This window comes from Oncorhynchus mykiss, chromosome 16 (genome assembly GCF_013265735.2).
Source record: "Oncorhynchus mykiss isolate Arlee chromosome 16, USDA_OmykA_1.1, whole genome shotgun sequence".
Taxonomy (NCBI): domain Eukaryota; kingdom Metazoa; phylum Chordata; class Actinopteri; order Salmoniformes; family Salmonidae; genus Oncorhynchus; species Oncorhynchus mykiss.
The window spans coordinates 31,965,732-31,990,344 of NC_048580.1; the positions used below are offsets into that span (position 1 = coordinate 31,965,732).

Sequence of the window (24,613 nt, forward strand, 5' to 3'; positions counted from 1 at the left end):
TGAACAAAAATATAAAACGCAACAGATGTTGGTCCCATGATTCATGAGCTGAATTAAAAGATCCAAGAAATGTTCCATATGCACAAAAAGCTTATTGCTCTCAAATTGTGTGCACACATTTGTTTACATCCCTGTTAATAAGCATTTCTCCTTTGCCAAGTTAAACACAAGAAGCTGATTGAACAGCATGATCATAACACGAGTGCTCCTTGTGTTGGGGACAATAAAAGGCCACTCTAAAATGTGCAGTTTTGTCACACAACACAATTCCACAGATGTCTCAAGTTTTGAGGGAGCATGCAATTGGCATTCTGACTGTTGCCAGAGAATTTGAATGTTATTTATCTACCATAAACCTCCTCCAACGTCGTTTTAGAGAATTTGGCAGAACCTCCAACCGGCCTAACAACCACAGACCACGTGTAACCACACCAGCCCAGGACCTCCACATCTGACTTCTTCACCTGCGGGATAGTCTGAGACCAGCCCCCCAGGCAGCTGATGAAACTGTGGGTTTGCGCAACCAAAGAATTTCTGCATAAATGGTCAGAAACCATCTCAGGGAACCTCATGTGCATGCTCGTCGTCCTCACGAGGGTTGTAACCGACTTCAGTGGGCAAATGCTCACTTTGTGCACAATTTGAATGCACAGAGAACCCGTGACGAGATCCTGAGGCCCTTTCTCGTGCCATTCATCCGTTGCCATCACCTCATGTTTCAGCATGTTTGGGTTGCTTTGGATCAACGTGTACGACAGCGTGTTCCAGTTCCCGCCAATATCCAGCAACTTCTCACAGCCATTGAAGAGGAGTGGGACAACATTCCATAGGCCACAATCAACAGCCTGATCAACTCTATGCTAAGGAGATGTATCGATGCCCAACAGATGCATATCTGTATTCCCAGTCATGTGAAATCCTTAAATTAGGGCCTAATGAATTTATTTCAATTGACTGATTTCCTTATATGAACTGTAACAGCAAAATCTTTGAAATTGTTGCATTTATATTTTTGTATAATTAAATACACCACAACTTCATTATCACAGCGCAGTTTGTGAGCTCTCCAAACGTGTACACTACCAGAATGAGAACGGTATGCAGTATTAATATATTGAATAAACAGAAAAGACCATAACCAAACATTCTAGATTGGGGAAGTGGCAATGAATATCGGTAGCCTACATTTAGTACCTCTGATACTTTTGTTACATTGTGGGGAATTCATAAACATTGACAAACCGAGAGATTGAGCATGGAGAGCGACCTAGCGCTTTGTTGCAACACAGTATTTGAAAACAATGTGATCTCTGGTTAAGACCGATTTTTGACGTCTGTTCGAATACTCATGTCCATCCCTACTCAGTTGTCCTATGAAACTGTGGTGATGTCATTGGTTGTGGCTCTCCACTGCAGCTGCTCCAGACAACCCTGCAGCTGGTAGGCACAGCCAGCCAGGTCCATGTAGAGCAGGGCTGAGTATACGTCCTCCAGACTTGCAGTCGGGCCCTGGCTCCACAGCCGCAGCATCTGGCTCCACACGATCCAGCTGCCGGTCGGTCAGGGAGAGCACGCGCAGGAATTCCTTCCATCGCCGCAGAGGCACCTCCTTGATGATGGCATATAACACCATCACGGGCCAGTGCTCCTCCTGGGTGTCCTGGCGAGGGACTGAGGAAGAGAGGGGGAAGGGAGGAAATCAGGGCCAATATTCACAAAGCGTCTCATAGTAGGAGTGCTGATCTAGGATAAGGGTTCCTGTGTCCATGAAATTGTATTAATTATTATCTAAAAGGTAAAACTGATCCTAGATCTGTGTTCCTACTCTGAGAAGCTTAATACGGGCCCAAAATGGTAACCGGTCGGAGAGACTCTTTTAAAGTGCTTAAAGGAAAACTCTACCTAAAAACAAAATGTTTTTCTTGTCAGCAATCAAGTTTTCAAGATATGTAATGTTCAAAATAAATAACATGATGCAAAATGCATCATACAGGGATTATTTGTGTATTTTGAAAGTTACATATCTTGAAAACTTGCTGAAAAGAAAAACATTTTGAGACAATGTTAACAATGGACTAATGAAACGGATATCAAAAGATAGTTTTTAGGTGGAATTTTCCTTTAAGTGAGCAAAGAAGTAATAGAGAGTTTGGGCAAGATTCAATCAATATAATCAGGTCATTTGTGGGGTATGAGGAAACCTCTTTGTGCTGTGAGGGTGCGTTTTAGGAGTGAGAAAGTGCTTTAACTTGTCTTGCTTGTGTAAATTATGAGACCTGATAAGTGTGATGCTCATAGTTTATTTCTAAAAAGCATTTTATTATTTCGATTTGCACACTATGCACACTCCTAGTCCAGTAGATTTGTTTTTGAGGGGGAAGTCGCAGTCTGGACCCCAGTCAACTGTTGTAAAGGAACTGACACGCAAGCTGAACTATACCATGCACCATACCCAACAACGCAGGAGACTCTGAAGTTGACAAGCATGTGGAATTTTCTTGTAAACTAGAAGTGGCCATACTATTTAATCTTAAAGATAAAAAAAACAACTTTAAAACGTGGCCTTAAATTTGAGGTTAGAAGATCTTGAACAGGATGTAAAGTCTCAGGACAAACCTTTACATGTATCATATTTTGTCAGTGAAACTACTGTAACCAACATCACGCTTTGATGCTTGGTGTAGATACTTCTGTGCATATTTTCAGTGGAACGGATGTTGGAATCAGGGTGTAATTTGCAAGAAGGATAAGGCAACAACCTTAAATGTTAAAGGCCGATCAGTTGAAGGCTGCTTTTTGCTATCTGATTTGCCAATTAATCTGAACCTTAGATTCTTTTTGATTCATATCACCAAAGTTTTGAGTACACAACAGCACATATTCTACCCACATCAAAGTGACAGGACAGGTAGTAAGTACTATGCTGTAGGGTACACACCTCAGAAATGTGCTCGATGGGATTTGCTTTTGCTTCTGATATGCGAAACACCTACATTATATCATATACGTTTATTATAAATCCAAGCTTATGCACCCAACCTTAAAGTCCTATTCCAGGCTCCTTTTCACTTAATTTATCACCTGATTTACTTAACCCTTTACACTCGTACCCATATACGGGTTGAAAATGGCAGATTTAGGCACTAATAAGCACCTAAATTGGAACAAAGTGACTGTACAGTAACATACTATACATGATGTCAGAGGTCTGGGCTCTGCACTTCACAGCTCTGTTTTCACTGAAAGCTGTTCTGATCTTGAGAACACTGTAAGATCATATTTTCTGACCGCTAGTCATGTTGGTAATAGAATAAGATTTCAAATCATGCCGACCTGACCCAGATTCCGATATATAATGGACCGTTTTTGGTCATTGTGTGATGGTGGGGATGCAGGGTTGTACTCAAAACAAAACATCTACAAGTGTGCCTGCTCTAGTTCCTCAACAGCACAGCTAGGAGAGCTAAAAAAAAAACATGCCTTATACTTCAAGACTTTTCTTTGAGTCATAAAAGTGCATTGAAATTGCTTAGGAACTGTGCACACTTTAGAGAGGTGTGTGGCCACTTGGAGACACCAGTTACTCCTCTCATTCAAACCCTTATTTGCACCTACCCCACATTTTCCAGGAATAGTCTTATTTTGTTACTGAATGTATCTAGAGTATTTTCAGATTCCGCTGTCGACAAATGTGGCAAAGTACACTAAATGTAAAATGCACATAAAATCAACAGCGTGATGTTTGGATTCAGTTGTTAGGTTCTTTTTTTTCAGAGTAAATAACTCACGGACACTAGAGAAGCTTTAACCAAGCTTGAATTCTTCCCAAAGGTTCTGTACAGCTGTAATTCAGACAACCCAACATTTTTCCCATCCAGATACAGTGGAGCAAAAAAGTATTTAGTCAGCCACCAATTGTGCAAGTTCTCCCACTTAAAAAGATGAGAGAGGCCTGTAATTTTCATCATAGGTACACTTCACTTCAACTATGACAGACCAAATGAGAAAAAAAAATCCAGAAAATCACATTGTAGGATTTTTAATGAATTTATTTGCAAATTATGGTGGAAAATAAGTATTTGGTCACCTACAAACAAGCAAGATTTCTGGCTCTCACAGACCTGTAACTTCTTCTTTAAGAGGCTCCTCTGTCCTCCACTCGTTACCTGTATTAATGGCACCTGTTTGAACTTGTTATTAGTATAAAAGTCACCATAGTATAAAAAATCATAGTTGAAGTGAACCTATGATGAAAATGACAGGTCTCTCTCATCTTTTTAAGAGGGAGAACTTGCACAATTGGTGGCTGACTAAATACTTTTTTTGCCCCACTGTATATTATTTAGTATATCTAAAGACACGATTAAATCAAGAATAGGTGACAACATTAGCCTATCACTTGTGAATTATATTGAATCATAGTCGCACACCTCATGTAGCCTAGACCATAGGCCTATATGATTTAATAAAGTTGGCAAATAACTTGTAAAAATTAAGCACATTAATCCGCTTTACAAGGGGTGTAGAGCCTAATATATAAGCAGTGTGTGAGTTTCAAGTTTGGGGAAGATAATTTTAACCATAAAAATGTCACTTTTGATAATGGTGTTTTTCGCCAATGGAACATCCGCGCTTATAGCCTACTACCATGTGCGCATTGCTGCGCTTATAATGGGAAGAAAGCCGAATAGTTTATCAACATTTTAAGCTACAGTAAACTTTCTGATCTGTTGCGTCAGCCACATTGCATAAAAACTTTTTTGTTGATGCTAGTGGTTGCATTAATTTGGGATCTATCGCATCCCACAACTGTCCCAGACTATGTTTGGAATATTTTTTTATTGCGCAGAATAGGTCAAATTTTGTACTATGGGGATAGCAGATTGACATAGTCTAGTGCTCTTGCTGTTCGTTAGGCCTACTCATTTTGTTGGCTGACGAAAAGTGAATGTGGACAGTTCTTCCAATATCTTCAATATGCACCTCGGGAATTGGATAAGGACACGCAGTTACGTTCCCAAAGTGTCGGTCTTAACTTGTAGCCTGTGAGAAAGATCTGATCACATGACAGAGTGCCTGTGCGTGAGAGATGCTTCAGATTGTGCAGCACTCAGAGAGAAGGGCACAACACAGCACTCCGGGCTGCAAACGGCATGGATTTGTTTAGGGTGCATTATGGCCACAAAGGGGATGCCCTTGTGAAATTTGAGTCATTATCAAGTGCTTGTCAAATTGTGAATAAGAAACTATTGGAGTGTGTACAGCCTGTGCAAAAAAACAACAAAGCAGAGCTCATGCCTTTCAAGCAACTTTTTTCAAACCATCATTAGAGTCTCATCATGCAGCCTTACAATATATAAAAAAAATCTAAACATATAGCCCAATGTTTGTAGAACAACTAAAGTTACATTAATAACTCAAAATTAAGCATATAGGAGTATCTATTTCTTTGTTTACCGCTCAAGACAGAATAGCCGAATGTGCGCACTCCCTCAAATCGTTTGGAGAAAATATTTGTTCAATTATATTTTTCATACTATAAAATAATTCCATGGAATTACAAGCAAATCTTGTCTGCTAAATGTTACTAGTGTAGCCCAAAGCCATTTGGCATAGCCACATCAGGACCTACCATAAGGACAACTCAGAGTGTGCTATTCTTCTCTACTTCATATCGTGCTTCTTTAGACCTGTCTAAAATAAATAATGGATTTATTGAGAAGGTGTAGGTTATATTACATGGGGTTTATTAGACTTTTTAAAATGGCTTGTAGGCTATGTGTGGAAGCCAGGAGATGCTAAATATATTTATGTTAATTAACGGTCAATTACCGTGAGACAGACAGTTATTTGCTTGACAATCACCGACTGACGAAATTTTGTGACCGACACAGCCCTAGTCACATCCCTCCAATAGAGTCCCAGGCACTGATATAATCTATGCCAAGGTGTTTGTTGGTGTTTCCTTGATTTTGTCAGTTACCTCTATATTGAAGATAGACAAACTCCATCAAATACTTACCTCTGGGCTCTCTGTCTGGCAGCAGGGGTGTGACAAGGGGGTCAAACTCAGTCTTGGCAGCACTGTGAGCGAGTGTCATCATGGGAATCCCTTCAGTAATGTTCAGCGTCTTGGAAGGGACAGCAGACAGACAAAACTCCTGAGCATCTGTCTGGCTAAGCTGAGCAGCAAAGTGTCCATACACACATACAGTATAGGTATAGTAACATATCAAAAGAGATACTGATCATTTGCGGAACTAGATTCTTCCTTACAGGTTTAAAATCAGACAAAGACAAATTATATCTATTGATGCAAACATAGCCATGCTGTACATTCCAACTCTAAATGTAATGTAGGTTTTGCACCTGCTAGTCAGGACTGGCCTACAGGTGAATAACATATTTTTTCTCATGTTCATTATAGTTTGTATCGTCTGCTTCCTTTCTAACACTATCGCTGATCATTATCCAAATGTAATGTAAGAAACTGATACTAACCAGTGAAGTTGGGTAGTTTGGCTGATGATGAAGCTGATCTGTTAGAGTTAAAGACAGATATTATCAGTTTCCTGCACCAACTGTTGCAGTGAATAACTTGTGTATTCACACAGGAGCTCTTTAAGATTAAACGTCAGTTTTTTTAAAGAAAAACAACACAATTGGAGGTTTTAAGTCCATAACAATGCTTAAACAGCATTAGGAGACCGCTTTTGAGGTCTGGGAAAAATCTGAGAAATGTATATTTTTGAGTGTAGTTACCCTTTAATTCATGTGGGCAGGCACCTAGCACTGTTGTTTGGTTAGCAGTGTTTCTGTAGCACGAGATGGAGTTTTCAAAACAAATGACCACTGGATTGATGAAAATAATCAAGATATCATTCGGCAAGGTAGGCTAATTTGAAGCTAGATAACATTTCATTGAAACAGTTTTTGGGAAAGCCTTTCCATCTACCACAAGATGGTTAGGCCCATCACTAGCATCACTATATTTGTCCTGTTCCTTAATTGTTTGAAACCTGGACGTTTTACCTCATTATGAGGCATGTCTTACCTTGCTTCAAAGTATCCTACAGCCAAAATCCCACTATAGAAACATGGAGGCAATTATTTTCTAAAGACTTCCTCATATGCATACAGTACTCTATATATTTTCTTTCAACTTTCTTTCATTGTCTAGCAGCCAAAGTACTTATCCTAGTCATATTAGCAACCCATGAGAGTTGTTGCATCTTTAGATCGCCCCTCTTTCTAAATGTCTAACAGATATTTCCATCTATGTCCATGAAACCGCTGGCAGGTACGGTACGCATTTAGAATGGTGTTTTCCGCAAATTGCATTTTAGAACATTCGCTGTGTGCACATATTTGCGGCTAAAATGTGAATAAATAATAGTTGATCAATATTTTAAGCTAAACATTCTGATCTATTCCATCAGCCATATTAATTGATATGGCGTATACCTCCACTACACTACTGCACTACACTACGATACGCATCGTGGGGATTAAGAAGTGAGTATACACAATGCAAACTGAAAAATAAGTGGGTATACAGCGTATATATACCCTCCACTACACCACTGCTGCTAATAACATTATTAAAGTTGGAGTGCTAAGAATTACGCAGTCAAACACAAACGCAGTCAAACACAACTAATAGCACACAAATAATTATACGTTTTCATGTCTTTATTGAACACACCGTGTAAACATTCACAGTGCAGGGTGAGAAAAGCATGTGAACCCTTGGATTTAATAACTGGTTGACCCTCCTTTGGCAGCAATAACCTCATCCAAACGTTTTCTGTAGTTGTGTATCAGACCTGCACAACGGTCAGGAGGAATTTTGGACCATTCCTCTTTACAAAACTGTTTCAGTTCAGCAAAACTCTCAGGATGTCTGGTGTGAACCGCTCTCTAAATCATTCCGCACCATCTCAATCGGGGTTTAGGTCAGGACTCTGACTGGGCCACTCCAGAAGGTGTGTTTTCTTCTGTTGAAGCCATTCTGTTGTTGATTTACTTCTGTATCTTGGGTCGTTGCATCACTTGGGTCGTTGCATCACCCAACTTCTGTTGAGCTTCAATTGGCAGACAGATAGCAATTACATTCTCCTGCAAAATGTCTTCCATCAATGATAGCACGCTGTCCAGGCCCTGAGGTAGCAAAGCAGCCCCAAACCATGATGCTCCCTCCATCATATTTTACAGTTGGGATGAGGTTTTGATGTTGGTGTGCTGTTAGTGTTGTGTTCCTTCCAAACAACTCAACTTTATTTTAATCTGTCCACAGATTATTGCACTGTGGAACATCCTGGTGCTCTTTTGCGAACTTCAGAAGTGCAACAATGTTTTTTTTAGACAGCAGTGGCTTCTTCCGTGGTGTCCTCCCATGAACACCATTCTTGTTTAGTGTTTAACGTATCGTAGACTCGTCAACAGAGATGTTAGCATGATCCAGAGATTTCTGTAAGACTTTAGCTGACACTCTAGGATTCTTCTTAACCTCATTGAGCATTCTGCTCTCTGCTCTTGCAGTCATCTTTACAGGATGGCCACTCCTAGGGAGAGTAGCAACAGTGCTGAACTTTCTCCCTTTCTCCCTCCCATTTGTCTTACCGTCGACTGATGAACATCAAGGCTTTTAGAGATACTTTTGTAATGCAAGTCAACAATCCTTAATCTTAGGTCTTTTGATGCAAGTCAACAATCCTTAATCTTAGGTCTTCTGAGATCTCTTTTGTTCGAGGCATGGTTCACATCAGGCAATGCTTTATGTGAATAGCAAACTCACATTTTGTGAGTATTTTTTATATTGCAGTGCAGCTCTAACCAACATCTCCAATCTTGTCTCATTGATTGGACTCCAGGTTAGGTTTTGACTCCAATTAGCTTTTGAAAAAGTCATTAGCCTAGGGGTTCACATACTTTATCCAACCTACACTGTGAATGTTTAAAATAAGTAATCAATGTAGACAAGAAAAATACTATAATTTGTGTGTTATTTGTTTAAGCATACTCTGAATGTCTATTGTTGTGACTTAGAGGAAGATCAGATCACATTTTTTTTGCCAATTTATGTAGAAATCCAGGTTAATCCAAAGGGTTCACATACTTTTTCGTGCAACTGTATATGTATTACTGTATATATCATTTATATCAATGTACCACCCTAAGGGATCCAATCTCAGTAGGCCATTGGTTACAGTGTTGAATTCACAAGCAAGTCAACTGAGTTACTGACTGCCTGAATATTTTATCATTACCGTTGGCTGAGGTGTCCCTTGTAGGCAACTGGAGTTCCTTTTCAGGGTTTGCCCAACAGCCATGTTCCCTCCATCCTCCCTTAGTCAGTACCAGGAGACTGGCCATTAACAGAGTGGTGACCAGGAAAACCAGAAGGACATACATCATGGTGTAGAGGAGATGAGCTGTTGAGGATACAGATAAGCATTAATTTGCATTTATTTCATACCACAAAAATAACTCTACTATCTGACTACGTTTAAGAGGGATCAGAAGAATGTAGGGTAGAGAGCTAAAAGATTCAACTACAGCAAATTGTTGGCGTGGAGGAGAAATTCTACTTACTGGAGAGAATTTTACATCATAGTAATCGCCAATATGATGCACTAATGCTGTATTATGATTAACGCTATCAAGTAACACCTGCAATAGTTACCATTTGAGTTGACTTACATTGTTATGTCAGTTACCATAAGTGTATTATAATTGTAAAAAGGTAAGTGTTTTAAACTACTTGGTTCTGCTTGTTGTGTCTCAAGGCTGTCTGAGTGTTAACAATGTAAGGATTATGAAAGCTTTTGAAGGCTTCATGAAGTCACTGAAAGAACTGAAAGATCTGTGGACACAAAGGTATTGGTGGAACTCACAAGTGTCTGTATTTTTGATGATGGCGGGGTTGGGTGTTGGATTTGGGAGATTGGGGGTTGAAGTAGCCGTGCACTCTTTCCTGAAATATGACGACAGAAAAACACAAGGTCACTCACATTAAAACCAGAAGGGATTTCCCAGACAACTATATCACATTGACATTCATAACTATTGGTTTGATATGACACCAATAACATTTTTAAGTGAACATTTAAAGAAGGGACAAAGAAAATGACTTATGGATCAAATGTTTACAAACTGTTAACGAAAGGTTTGCTACCAGATGTTTTTTATATGTTGAGCTTTTGCGTTGAACAAAATCCTTTCTATAAATATATAGCGCCTTGTGAAAGTATTCATCCCCCTTGACATTTGACCTATTTTGTTGCATTACAACCTGAATTAAAATGATTTTTATTTGGATTTCATGTAATGGACATGCACAAAATAGACCAAATTGGTGAAGTGAAAAAAATTACAGACCAAATATAGATCAAATAATAATAATAAATGATAGACCAAATAAGATCTGGTGCAACCAATTACCTTCATAATCACATAATTAGTGAAATAAAGTCCACCTGTGTGCAATCTAAGTGTCACATGATCTCAGAATATACACTGCTCAAAAAAATAAAGGGAACACTAAAATAACACATCCTAGATCTGAATGAATGAAACATTCTTATTAAATACTTTTTTCTTTACATAGTTGAATGTGCTGAAAACAAAATCACACAAAAATTAACAATGGAAATCAAATTTATCAACCCATGGAGGTCTGGATTTGGAGTCACACTCAAAATTAAAGTGGAAAACCACACTACAGGCTGATCCAACTTTGATGTAATGTCCTTAAAACAAGTCAAAAGGAGGCTCAGTAGTGTGTGTGGCCTCCACGTGCCTGTATGACCTCCCCACAATGCCTGGGCATGCTCCTGATGAGGTGGGGAATGGTCTCCTGAGGGATCTCCTCCCAGACCTGGACTAAAGCATCCGCCAACTCCTGGACAGTCTGTGGTGCAACTTGGCGTTGGTGGATGGAACAAGACATGATGTCCCAAGATGTGCTCAATTGTATTCAGGTCTGGGGAACGGGCGGGCCAGTCCATAGCATCAATGCCTTCCTCTTGCAGGAACTGCTGACACACTCCAGCCACATGAGCTAGCATTGTCTTGCATTAGGAGGAACCCAGGGCCAACCGCACCAGCATATGGTCTCACAAGGGGTCTGAGGATCTCATCTCGGTACCTAATGGCAGTCAGGCTACCTCTTGAGAGCACATGGAGGACTGTGCGTCCCCCAAAAGAAATGCCACCCCACTCCATGACTGACCCACCTCCAAACCGGTCATTCTGGAGGATGTTGCAGGCAGCAGAGCGTTCTCCACGGCGTCTCCAGACTCTGTCACGTCTGTCACATGTGCTAAGTGTGAACCTGCTTTCATCTGTGAAGAGCACAGGGCGCCAGTGGCGAATTTGCCAATCTTGGTGTTCTCTGGCAAATTCCAAACGTCCTACACGGTGTTGGGCTGTAAGCACAACCCCCACCTGTGGACGTCGGGCCCTCATACCACCCTCATGGAGTCTGTTTCTGACCGTTTGAACAGACACATGCACATTTGTGGCCTGCTGAAGGTCATTTTGCAGGGCTCTGGCAGTGCTCCTCCTGCTCCTCCTTGCATAAAGGTGGAGGTAGCGGTCCTGCTGCTGGGTTGTTGCCCTCCTACGGCCTCCTCCACGTCTCCTGATGTACTGGCCTGTCTCCTGGTAGCGCCTCCATGCTCTGGACACTACGCTGACAGACACAGCAAACCTTCTTGCCACAGCTCGCATTGATGTGCCATCCTGGATGAGCTGCACTACCTGAGCCACTTGTGTGGGTTGTAGACTCCGTCTCATGCTACCACTAAAGTGAAAGCACCGCCAGCATTCAAAAGTGACCAAAACATCAGCCAGGAAGCATAGGAATTGAGAAGTGGTCTGTGATCACCACCTGCAGAACCACTCCTTTATTGGGGGGGTCTTGCTAATTGCCTATAATTTCCACCAGTTGTGTATTCCATTTGCACAACAGCATGTGACATTTATTGTCAATCAGTGTTGCTTCCTAAGTGGACAGTTTGATTTCACAGAAGTGTGATTGACTTGGAGTTACATTGTGTTGTTTAAGTGTTCACTTAATTTTTTTGAGCAGTGTATATACAGTTGAAGTCGGAAGATTAAATACACTTAGGTTGGAGTTATTAAAACTCGTTTATCAACCACTCCACAAATGTCTTGTTAACAAACTAAAGTTTTGGCAAGTCGGTTAGGACATCTACTTTGTGCATGACACAAGTAATTTTTGCAACAATTGTTTAAACACCATGGGACCATGCAGCCGTCATACTGCTCAGGAAGGAGACGCCTTCTGTCTCCTAGAGATGAACGTACGTGCAAAAATTGCAAATCAATCCCAGAACAACAGCAAAGGACCTTGTGAAGATGCTGGAGGAAACAGGTACAAAAGTATCTTTATCCATAGTAAAACGAGTCCTATATCGACACAACCTGAAAGGCCGCTCAGCAAGGAAAAATCCACTGCTCCAAAGCCGCCATAAAAAGCCAGACTACGGTTTTCAACTGCATATGGGGACAAAGATCGTACTTTTTGGAGAAATGTCCTCTTGGCTGATGAAACAAAAATAGAACTGTTTGGCCATAATGACAATCGTTATGTTTGGAGGAAAAGGGGAAGGCTTGCAAGCCGAAGAACACTATCCCAACCATGACGCATGGGGGTGGCAGCATCATGTTGTGGGGGTGCTTTGCTGCAGGAGGGGCTGGGGCACTTCACAAAATAGATGGCGTCATGAGGTGGACAATTATGTAGATATATTGAAGCAACATCTCAAGACATCAGTCAGGAAGTTAAAGCTTGGTCGCAAATGGGTCTTCCAAATGGACAATGACCCCAAGCATACTTCCAAAGTTGTGTCAAAATGGCTTAAGGACAACAAAGGGGTTTGGAGTGGCCATCACAAAGCCCTGACCTCAATCCTATAGAAAATGTGTGGGCAAAATTGAAAAAGCATGTGCGAGCAAGGAGGCCTTACAAACCTGACTCAGTTACACCAGCTCTGTCAGGAGAAATGAGCCAAAATTCCCCCAACTTATTGTGCGACGCTTGTGGAAGGCTCCCCGAAACGTTGGACCCAAGTTAAACAATTTAAAGGCAATGCTACCAAATACTAATTGAGTGTATGTAAACTTCTGACCCACTGGGAATGTGATGAAAGAAATAAAAGCTGAAATGAATAATTTTCTCTACTATTATTCTGACATTTCACATTCTTAAAATAAAGTGGTGATCCTAACTGACCTAAAACAGGGGTTTATTACTAGGATTAAATGTCAGGAATTGTGAAAAACTGAGTTTAAATGTATTTGGCTAAGGTGTATGTAAACTTCCAACTTCAACTGTATATAAACACACACCTGTTCTGAAAGGCTGCAACACCATTAAGCAAGGGGCACCACCAAGCAAGCGGCACCATGAAGACCAAGGAGCTCTCCAAACAGGTCAGGGACAAAGTTGTGGAGAAGTACAGATTGGGGTTGAGTTATAAAAAAATATCAGAAACTTTGAACATCCCACGGAGTACCAGTAAATTCTTTTTTTTATGAAAGAATATGGCACCACAAAAAACCTGACAAGAGAGGGCTGTCCACCAAAACTCACAGACCAGGCAAGAAGGCAATTAATCAGAGAACCAACAAAGAGACCAACGATAACCCTAAAGGAGCTGCAAAAGCTCCACAGTGGAGATGGGAGTATCTGTCCATATGACCACTTTAAGCCGTGCACTCCACAGAGTTGGGATTTATGGAAGAGTTGGCAGCCATTGCTTAGAGAAAAAAATAAGCAAACACGTTTTGTGTTCGCCAAAAGGCATGTGGGAGACTCCCCAAATATATGGAAGAACGTACTCGGGTCAGATGAGACGAAAATTTAGCATTTTGGAAAATCAAGGAAAATGCTATGTCTGGCGCAAACCCAACACCTCTCACCACCATGAGAACACCATCCCCCCAGTGAAGCATGGTGATGGCAGCATCATGCTGTGGGGATGTTTTTCATCGGCAGGGACTGGAAAACTGGTCAGAATTGAAGGAATGATGGATGGCGCTAAATAAAAGGAAATTCTCAAGGGAAACCTGTTTCAGTCTTCCAAAGATTTGAGACTGGGATGGAGGTTGCCCTTCCAGCAGGACAATGACACTAAGCATACTGCTAAAGCAACACTCGAGTGGTTTAAGGTCAAAGATTTAAATGTCTTGGAATGGCCTAGTCAAAGCCCAGACCTCAATCCAATTGAGAATATGTGGTATGATTTAAAGGTTGCTTTACACCAGCGGAACCCATCCAATTTGCAGGAGCTGGAGCAGTTTTGCCTTGAATAGGCAAAAATCCAGTGGCGAGATGTGCCAAGCTCATAGGGACTTGCACCTACAATTGCTGCAAAAGGTGGCTCTACAAAGTATTGACTTTGGGGGGTGAATAGTTATGCACGCTCAAGGTTTTTGTTTTTTTGTCTTATTTCTTGTTTGTTTCACAATAAAAAATATTTTGCATCTTCAAAGTGGTAGGCATGTTATGTAAATCAAATGACACAAACCCCCCCCCCCAAAAAAAAAAATATATTTTATTTCCAGGTTGTAAGGAAACAAAATAGGAAAAATGCAAAGGGGAGTGAATAGTTTCGCAAGCCACTGTACACCCACCCCCTCAATCTTAGTGTCAAATCTATGACTACCGGTAGTTATGATTTTTACTGAAATCCAAAGGGTTGAAAATGTATCTTGTATCTGTGATACGTGGGTGTGTCTTTAGAACATTGATTCTCAGAAACCCGACAGTACCTCAGAAACATAGGATGTTCAGGAACTTCAGATCTTATAAAGCTCCGCTTTGAGGGGAAGTCCTCAACCCACTGACCTCAACGCATGCCATTACAAGATCTGATTGATCTTTCAGCAGCATCCAGAAATAACTGTGCTTCCTTGGTGTGTCAACAACAGTACACGTTCATTCTCTAGTACACTGCAATAAAACCCATGGCTGAGTAATTTCAGGGATATCAAGTCTACATCAAAATAACTATGGGTTTTGAGGGGTTGTGCGAAATAGTAGGGATGCATCCCAAATGGCAACCTGTTCCCTATATATTGCACTACTTTTGACCAGGGCCCATATCAAAAGGTGTGCACTATATAGGGAATAGGGTGCTATTTGGGACACAAGAAAGGTCTCAATGTGAAACAATGTAAATGTGTCTGAGGTGATTTGAAAAAAAATCTATGATGTTCTATGGTCATTGCCAGTATCAAAATGTTATGGTTTGGTGAGATTGTAAAGTATGTGAGCATTACTCCTTGTTACTACAGAATATTGTATTGTCAGAGCTAAACAAAAACAGTGGTGCATATGTTCAGTTGAATAAATGTATAAATATTGTAGAAGCTGGAATCTGGTGGCCGTACGTTTGGCATGGTTGGCATCGCTTCAACTCGTCTTTGTTAAAGTCTGACTTACACACAGAACCTGAAGGGAAAATACAGGGACAATTCTGAGAATAGACAGTATCATGAACACATTTATCGTGAACACATATTTGTTCATTCAAAAACATTGTTTCTCTTATTCATTCCGGTTTTGACACTGCTTACATTTTAACATGTTATTTTAAAACATTCAATGAATGTCATGGAGAAAACTAAATGAGGCCTTTGGTCAAGGACATGAAAGCAGTGCACATACAGTAAAACCTGGCCATTTCACTAATCTGTCACTCTTTGAGAGGTGATGGGATAAAATTAACATACATTCTATACACTGAATATACAAAACACTAAGAACACTTGCTCTTTCCATGACATAGACTGACTAGGTGGATCCAGGTGAAAACTATGATCCCTTATTGATGTCACTTGTTAAATCCACTTCAATCAATTTAGATGAATGGGGAGGAGACAGGTTAAAGAAGGATTTTTAAGCCTTGAGACAATTAAGACATTGATTATGTATGTGTGTCTTTCAGAGGGTGAATCGGCAAGACAAAAGGTGTAAGTGCCTTTGAACAGGGTATGGTAGTTGGTGTCAGGCATAGGGCTGTTGCAGTGGCAGTATTACTACCACACTGGCAGTCATGAAGGCAGTCAAAAAGTCCACGTGACCATTTAGTCACGGTAATTAGGTTTCTCCAAGCTCTGATGCTGCTGATGGTCATTAGTAGCCTACCAAACTTGCTAACTGGACTCAGCACTCTATTGTCCCTTTAATCACGCTGACATCAATGCATTCGAAAATCTAACACTTCAATAGGCTATGCAATTGCGTCAGAAAACAGAGTGATGGCCTCTACTGAAAAGAGGAGGATCTATAGGCTAGGCCTACTATATGTATTTTTCAACTTTCCTAATATTAAGCACATTGCATATATTTACAACAGGAGTACAGCCTACCTGGCTGGCATGAAAATAAACCACGGGGAAGAGCGTCCTCCCTTCGCTATAGGTGACATCAGTGGTGATTTTAGCATGTAAATCTTGGTGTGTTAAAAATATACAGTGGGGAGAACAAGTATTTGATACACTGCCGATTTTGCAGGTTTTCCTACTTACAAAGTGTGTAGAGGTCTGTAATTTTTTTTATCATAGGTACACTTCAACTGTGAGAGACGGAATCTAAAACAAATATCCAGAAAATCACATTGTATGATTTTTAAGTAATTAATTTGCATTTTATTGCATGACATAAGTATTTGATACATCAGAAAAGCAGAACTTAATATTTGGTACAGAGACCTTTGTTTGCAATTACAGAGATCATACGTTTCCTGTAGTTCTTGACCAGGTTTGCACACACTGCAGCAGGGATTTTGGCCCACTCCTCCATACAGACCTTCTCCAGATCCTTCAGGTTTCGGGGCTGTCGCTGGGTAATACGGACTTTCAGCTCCCTCCAAAGAATTTCTATTGGGTTCAGGTCTGGAGACTGGCTAGGCCACTCCAGGACCTTGAGATGCTTCTTACGGAGCCACTCCTTAGTTGCCCTGGCTGTGTGTTTCGGGTCGTTGTCATGCTGGAAGACCCAGCCACGACCAATCTTCAATGCTCTTACTGAGGGAAGGAGGTTGTTGTCCAAGATTTCACAATACATAGCCCCAACCATCCTCCCCTCAATGTGGTGCAGTCGTCCTGTCCCCTTTGCAGAAAAGTATCCCCAAAGAATGATTTTTCCACCTCCATGCTTCATGGTTGGGATAATGTTCTTGGGGTTTTACTCATCCTTCTTCTTCCTGCAAACACGGCGAGTGAAGTTTAGACCAAAATGCTCTATTTTTGTCTCATCAGACCACATGACCTCCTCCCATTCCTCCTCAGGATCATCCAGATGGTCATTGGCAAACTTCAGATGGGCCTGGACATGCGCTGGCTTGAGCAGGGGGACTTTGCCTGTGCTGCAGGATTTTAATCCATGACGGCGTAGTGTGTTACTAATGGTTTTCTTTGAGACTGTGGTCCCAGCTCTCTTCAGGTCATTGGCCAGGTCCTGCCGTGTAGTTCTGGGCTGATCTCTCACCTTCCTCATGATCATTGATGCCCCACAGGGTGAGATCTTGCAAGGAGCCCCAGACCGAGGATGATTGACCGTCATCTTGAACTTCTTCCATTTTCTAATAATTGCGCCTACAGTTGTTGCCTGTGTTGACAGGTATCTTTTATACAGGTAACGAGTTCAAACAGATGCAGTCAATACAGGTAATGAGTGGAGAACAAGAGTGCTTCTTAAAGAAAAACGAACAGGTCTGTTAGAGCCAGAATTCTTACTGGTTGGTAGGTGATCAAATACTTATGTCATGCAATAAAATGCAAATGAATTACTTAAAAATCATACAATGTGATTTTCTGATTTTCTGATTTCGTCTCTCACAGTTGAAGTGTACCTATGATAAAAATTGCAGACCTCTACATGCTTTGTAAGTAGGAAAACCTGCAAAATCGGCAGTGTTTCAAATACTTGTTCTCCCCACTGTATATACTTGTGGGATGCCTGCCAGAAAAGCCACTATACATCACTAAACAATACATTAATTGCACTATAACGGTGACAAACTGTGCCCACAAACTGTTAGGGCCTACATAAATCTGTCCTAACAGCAGAGCCCCAACAGCAGTCCCAACACCTTACCACTGCTACACCGGAGCCTTGTCTGGAGGCGAAACAGTTCATTCAGTCTCATTTATTGCCTTTAAAAAAAACATAGCTGATGTGGCTGACTTGCTTATTGAGATGTGCAATCTATGGCATTAGGGGACGAAAAGTGGATAAGAGGCAATCCGTAATTTCGATTAAGATATTAATGAGCGAGCTAGGACGGATGTAGTCAATAACTATTTGTTCAGCACTTTTTAAATGTACAGTAACAGAATTCAGATCATGGACCGGTTCTTACAGTATTCTCCCTGTACATCAAGTCAGAACCATAGGATAAATAAAGGGGGCATATAAGCAGGCAATGAAAGCTCTTACAATATTCAATGATTACATTTCTCTAAAACAGATTGTAGGCTACATGTACACCACCAAGTCAGAACAGTGGGATAAGTTATGAGGGGGAAAGGGAACAAATTATTAGGGTGAGGCACATGGGCTACTAACAGCTTACAACACAATATGCACTTAGTATTACTTTCTTAGCTACAGTATACATATCTCCCTGGCATATTATATAATTTATGCAGCAGCATACAAGACATTTTTGGACTCACCAAAGCACTGCTGTGCTCACTTGAACAGGAAGGTGGCGCGGCAGTCCTTCATGGGCAAATTTTGTCATCAAACTTTGTCATCAAAGTCTGGCATTCTCTGGATATATGGTGCCTTCAAGACAATTGGGAACTCAGAAAAAAACAAGGTAGAATCATGATGACGTCAGTGATCTTCAGGTCGTAGCTCTAGAAAGAAGCCCAAGTTCCCGATTTACAATTCCGAGTTGGATGACCTGTCAGAAAGTATTTTCCCAGTTGGAGCTCATTTTTCCCGAGTTCCCAGTTATCTTGAACTCACTGAAGTCAGATTTGGTTCCGAGTCAACAATTGTTTCGAGTGCGGCACAAATCATGCTTCATTAACAGCATGACCGATGTTGAATGTTCATAATTTTAAGCTTGGAAAAGAGACTTGCTTGCTAGTGATTGCTTTGCAATGCTTGCAGTTAGCCACTGAATCCTTCCGAACCACTCATTGTTGAATTTGCAATTTCCAACTTGTGTAATGTTTATGTCCAATGCCTGATGAGCACCAATGCGTTTGATCTAAAACTTCTCTTCATATGGCAAGGATTAAAAAGTAGATTGCCGATTCATGATGATGACTGCTAACTAAGATTTTGAAAGAATGATGTTGGCATGATCAGTCCAATCAAAGCTGTACAGTGTTTCCTCTGACACATTGGTGCGGCTGGCTTCCAGGTTAAGTGGGCATTGTGTCAAGAAGCAGTGCGGCTTGGCTGGGTTGTGTTTCGGAGGATGCACGGCTCTCGGTCTTTGCCTCTCCCGAGTCCGTATGGAAGTCTCAGTGATGAGACTAGCAATTGGATACCACGAAATTGGAGTGAAAAGGGAGATTTAAAAAATAAATAAAAATAAAAATAAATAACTACTGTAGATAGAACATGATTTGACGTCATTTTATCTGTGGCCAATGACCTTCAGCCTTCTTGATTGGCACTTCTAATGTAACTCTATGGCAACACCCAAGGGGCTTGAATTTTCGATCTCTACCCTCAGACATTACCAACACCTACGCTCTGTATTTTTCACTGGCTGCCCCACCAACGCAGAAAGCACTGAGCTTGGCTGAAGCATCTGCATTTTGGAGCTACCTTACGCATAAAGCAAAAAAGAGACCATGCAGCTTTATTTACTCAATATATTATTAGAATTTTTGGGGACATTGTTTGCAAAGTGATATGTGACATGTACAGTTACCAAAATAGCATGCAAAACAGTCAAGCCCCCCTGCCCTGAATGACAGGTTGCCACTGGATGACATGTATTTTTTTCCCGCTGCCCCTGTTTTGATACAGGTGCATGATAATGTTCCATTCTTACTCAAAACAAATGTACAGTACAGACAAGATTAAAACAATAATGTACAGTACAGACAAGATTAAAACAATAATAGTCTGATGGGTAACAATATTAGCCTATCACATGTGAATTATATATTATCACTGATGCCCAGCATAAGAAACAATGCCTTTTTTTGCAACTTTTTCAAATCATAGTTGCACACTTCATGTAACCTAGCCCAATGGCCTATTAAAGTGGCCAAATAACTTCATAAAATTAAGCACATTAATCCGCTTTACAAGAGGTATAGAGCCTAACTGATAAGCAGCGCGTCAGTTTCAAGTTTGGGGAAGATAATTTTCACCATAAAGATGCACTTTTATAATAAAACATTTACATGCATAATCAAAAAAAAATGTCACTTTTGATAATGGTGTTTACCCGCTAATTAAACATTAGCGCTTAAATCCTACTGCCGTGTGCGCATTGTGCTGCACTTATAATGTTAAGAAATAGCCGAATAGTTTATCAACATTTGAAGCTAAACATTCTGATCTGTTGCGTCAGCCTCAAAACGCTTTTTTTTATGCTAGTGGTTATATTAATTTGGGATCTATCGCATCCCACAACTGTCCCAGACTATGTTTGGAATATTTATTTATTGTCTAGAATAGGTCAACTTTTGCACTATGGGGGATAGTAGATTGACATAGGCTAGTGTTTTTGCTGTTCGTTAGGCCTACTCATCTTGTTGGCTGACGAAAAGTAAATGTGGACAGTTCTTCCAATATCTTCAACATGCACCTCGGAATTGGATGAGGTGCGCAGTTGCATCCTCAATGTGTCTGCCTTCACTTGTAGCCTGTGAGAAAGACCCAATCACGTGATGGAGAGCCTTGTGAGTGAGATGAGAGATGCTTTCGAGCAGGTAGCATTTAGGGAGAAGGGCCACAAAAGGCATGGATTTTTTTAGGGTGCATTATGGCTACACAAAGGGGATGCTGCCGGGAAATTCGAGGCATTTTCAAGTGCTTCTCAAATTGTGAATGAGAGACTAATGAATTGTGCACATGCTGCGCAAAAAAACCTAATCAGAGCATGCCTTTCAAACTACTTTTTTCAAATCATATTAGAGTTGTATCATGCAGCCTTATAATGTAGTAAAAATCTAAACATATATCCCAACGTTTGTAGAACAACTAAAGTTACATTAATAACTCTAATTAAGCATATAGGAGTACCTATTTCTTTGTTAACCCCTCAACACAGAATAGCCCGCATGTGCGTACTCCCTCAAATTGTTTGGAGAAAATATCCTTTCTATCTTACTCAGCTTTGTTCAATTGTATTCTTCTTATTATAAGATATTATAACAATGCCATGAAATTCTAAGCAAATCTTGTATGCTAAATGAACTAGTGTTGCCCACAGCCAATTGGCATAGCCAGTTTAGGACAACTCAGAGTATGCCATTCTGTTCTTCTGAAATAGACAACATTTCATGCTTCCTTAGACCTGTCTAAAATAAATCATGGATTTATTGTGAAGGTGTAGGCTATATTACACAGATTTATTAGACTTTTTAAAATGTAGATGTTCCAAAGGTCAGTATCAGTGGCTTATGGTGTGGAAGCCAGGAGATGCTAAATGTGTTTATGTTAATTAACGGCTTTTAAGAACTGCAGCGCTGCTGGGTTTTTCACGCTCCGCATTTATACGGAGACTTGATTACACACAGGTGGATTGTATTTATCATCATTAGTCATTTAGGTCAACATTGGATCATTCAGAGATCCTCACTGAACTTCTGGAGAGAGTTTGCTGCACTGAAAGTAAAGGGGCTGAATAATTTTGCACGCCCAATTTTTCAGTTTTTGATTTGTTAAAAAAGTTTGAAATATCCAATAAATGTCGTTCCACTTCATGATTGTGTCCCACTTGTTGTTGATTCTTCACAAAAAAATACAGTTTTATATCTTTATGTTTGAAGCCTGAAATGTGGCAAAAGGTCGCAAAGTTCAAGGGGGCCGAATACTTTCGCAAGGCACTGTATGTATCTTAACCACTGTAATTTAATGCCTAAAATTATCCACTGTTTAACATCAAGATTGTATTGTAAAATACAATATACTGTAGTTTGGAACTAACAAGCTCCACTTCTGTTCATTCTCAGATTCTAATTGTATTATTCAGTGTTGCTTACCTGCTGGACATTTGTTGCAGCTACTTTCCGGGTAATTTTTTAGCACCTCCTCTGTGCAACTCTGTGTAGAGTCGAGACAGGCTAGAGTCAAAACCTGGCAGACAAAGGCGAGACAGAGGTTTGTTAATGATGTTGGCACATGTTAGTGGCTCTTACCGTTATACTCATATTCCTTTACATAAATGTGTATATTTTGATATGACCTTACGAATACTCTGATTTCAACATCAGATAGATTTTTAAAGATCTGATGTCAAACCTCCAAACATATAGGATACTTTGATCATTGGGAACACTTCATAAGTGGCCAGTCAGAATGCCTACATTGTAATTGTAACAGTGTAAAAACAGTGTCATGGAAATATTGCCTTCCACGTCACTGCCTTGCTAACACTAACGACAACTATTGTCACCAAGCATCATCATATATATGAAATAATTGTCTGTCATTATAAAAATAATCTGCTACGATATCACTTTACGTATTGGTTATGATGGCGTTATATAAGCGTTATGACAGACCAATAACAATTCATACATTTTTCAAAAAAACATTTTTTCTTAATTAATGTATAGGAATTTTTAACAATGAAACTCTAATATACATTAAAAACAAGATTTTTATGATTACAATAATACTCACCAACACACAGAACCACATTTTGAAAATAAGTGAAATGATTAAGTGTGAGCAGTCATTTGCTTCTCTCATTTGAAATCAATGAACGTTCTCATCTCAATCATAAAACATAACTTAAGATAAATATTTAAAAGCCTGTGACGTCCAAAAAATACAAAGTGAATCAACACAAAATGTTTGCGGCATTGTAGCTAGCCATCTGCCAATTTCCTAGATAGAATTCAACCAAAAAAACTAAGCTGGCTCTTGATACTCTAAGAGGAGTTAGAAGTAGGTCAAAGGAAGTCTATAGTGTCAGTTCTTTCAAGACTTCGGAGAACTGGTGAGGCGACAGGAAACACTGTCAGGTAAAATGCCTATTTCCATTGGTGGTACAACCATACGTATTCTGCCCTTGAGTTGCGTTCCCATGCAAAACTAGACAGATAGCTAACAACTAAGTCTTCAATAAAACTCCCAAGGCGTGACTTTTCTTGAATGAATATATTGAAAACGTTTATGTTGTGAAACTGCAAAATACAGAAAAGAATATACTTTGGTATTCAATTCACACCGACAGTAGCTGTACATTATACATTTGAAGTTGCATGAATACAAAGCACGCGCTAAGGTACCATGCATCTGGCATGATGCCAAACCATATAGCTAATTGTTACTCATATGGTAATTGGCTCCTTTCATTACTCTAATAGTGTACAACCATTTATGTAGAATAACAAAGCATATTACACTAGGAACAGTAACAAAACTACAGTATTGTATATTTTACAATTCGTTTGCATGACGCACGAGCAAAGTAATACAGCTAACGACATACATGAAAGGCATTGCAATTTGTGAGTAAATGCAACCAACACTGTAAGTAAGCAACTCTATCAATGACAAGATTATAATCATTAGCTAAATGCTTGAATTGAACTTACAAACAAATATTTTCCAAGTCTGAAGCGTGACAAGAAATAACTACATTGAAAGACCTGCACCGTAGCGTTGTTTGTAGCTGCTTCTATGCGTGCAGAACAAATTCTCTACTTCCTGTTTGCGTAGTCTTTCTAAGTACCAGAAACATCCACTAGGGGGCAAATAACACCATTGGACACAATGAAAATCCAATTGAACCATTGTAATAAAATAATCTGTTACCTTCTAACAGGATGGCAGCACACTCCACGCCTGGTATAATGAAATTGTGCCACTATGAAATAAAACATATCAAGAAACAAATAATGCCCTTTCTATCTTTTGTCTCTAGGATGCTTCAGAAAGAAGAACAACAATCTGTGAGATTGGTCTCAGAAACATCTTAGCAGCTCCTTGCTTGACAATTTTTAGTTCTACTTTCCTAACCTTTTTGTCAGTACTGGGAAAGGTTTTTACCACAAGCCCGACTGGCCAGTCATTTCTGTGTGCCTGACTGTCTTTCAATAAGACAACATCTCCCACTTTTACATTTGGCTTTTCTGCTGTCCATTTTCTGCGTCTCTGCAGCGTTGTCAGGTACTCCTGTCTCCACCTTTTCCAAAAGGTGTCAGCAAGACACTGGACTTGCTTCCACTGTTTTCCATGAAGGTCGTTCATGCTGAAGTATCCAGAAGGGGCTGAGGTAGCGCTGGTCTTTTGTGTAAGTAACATTGAGGGTGTGAGAATGGTAGGCATGTCAGGGTCGGTTGATACTGACACTAAGGGTCTCGCATTGATTATTGCCATAACTTCAGACATAAGAGTGCTCAAGACCTCATGTGTGAGACGAGT

General features: G+C 40.2%; 1 protein-coding gene across 2 annotated transcripts; it reads right to left on the reverse strand.

Annotated features, from left to right (window-relative positions):
- Positions 1–990: 990 nt before the first annotated feature.
- On the reverse strand, positions 991–24,065 carry LOC110491820. Of its 2 annotated transcripts, XM_036946723.1 has the most exons (8): positions 23,785–24,065; positions 22,222–22,315; positions 9,897–9,976; positions 9,270–9,434; positions 6,763–6,852; positions 6,502–6,539; positions 6,023–6,131; positions 991–1,671 (listed from the first exon to the last, which is right to left on the reverse strand). In XM_036946723.1, exons 2-8 carry the CDS (start codon positions 22,230–22,232, stop codon positions 1,391–1,393), a joined length of 774 nt encoding a protein of 257 aa, XP_036802618.1. In that variant the 5' UTR covers positions 22,233–22,315; positions 23,785–24,065; the 3' UTR covers positions 991–1,390. The 2 variants fall into 2 exon arrangements, with proteins under 2 accessions (XP_036802618.1, XP_021421283.2); XM_021565608.2 differs by lacking the exon at positions 6,763–6,852 and having other exon boundaries at positions 1,268–1,671; positions 23,785–24,052.
- Positions 24,066–24,613: the final 548 nt, after the last annotated feature.

Excerpts from the sequence above, each read along its gene's own strand:
- LOC110491820 (XM_036946723.1), bottom strand. Across the intron at positions 6,853-9,269 it reads AAGGGACACCTCAGCCAACG|TGGTCATTTGTTTTGAAAAC; the intron begins GTAATGATAAAA and ends TCATCAATCCAG. Across the intron at positions 6,540-6,762 it reads CTGCCCACATGAATTAAAGG|ATCAGCTTCATCATCAGCCA; the intron begins GTAACTACACTC and ends TAACTCTAACAG.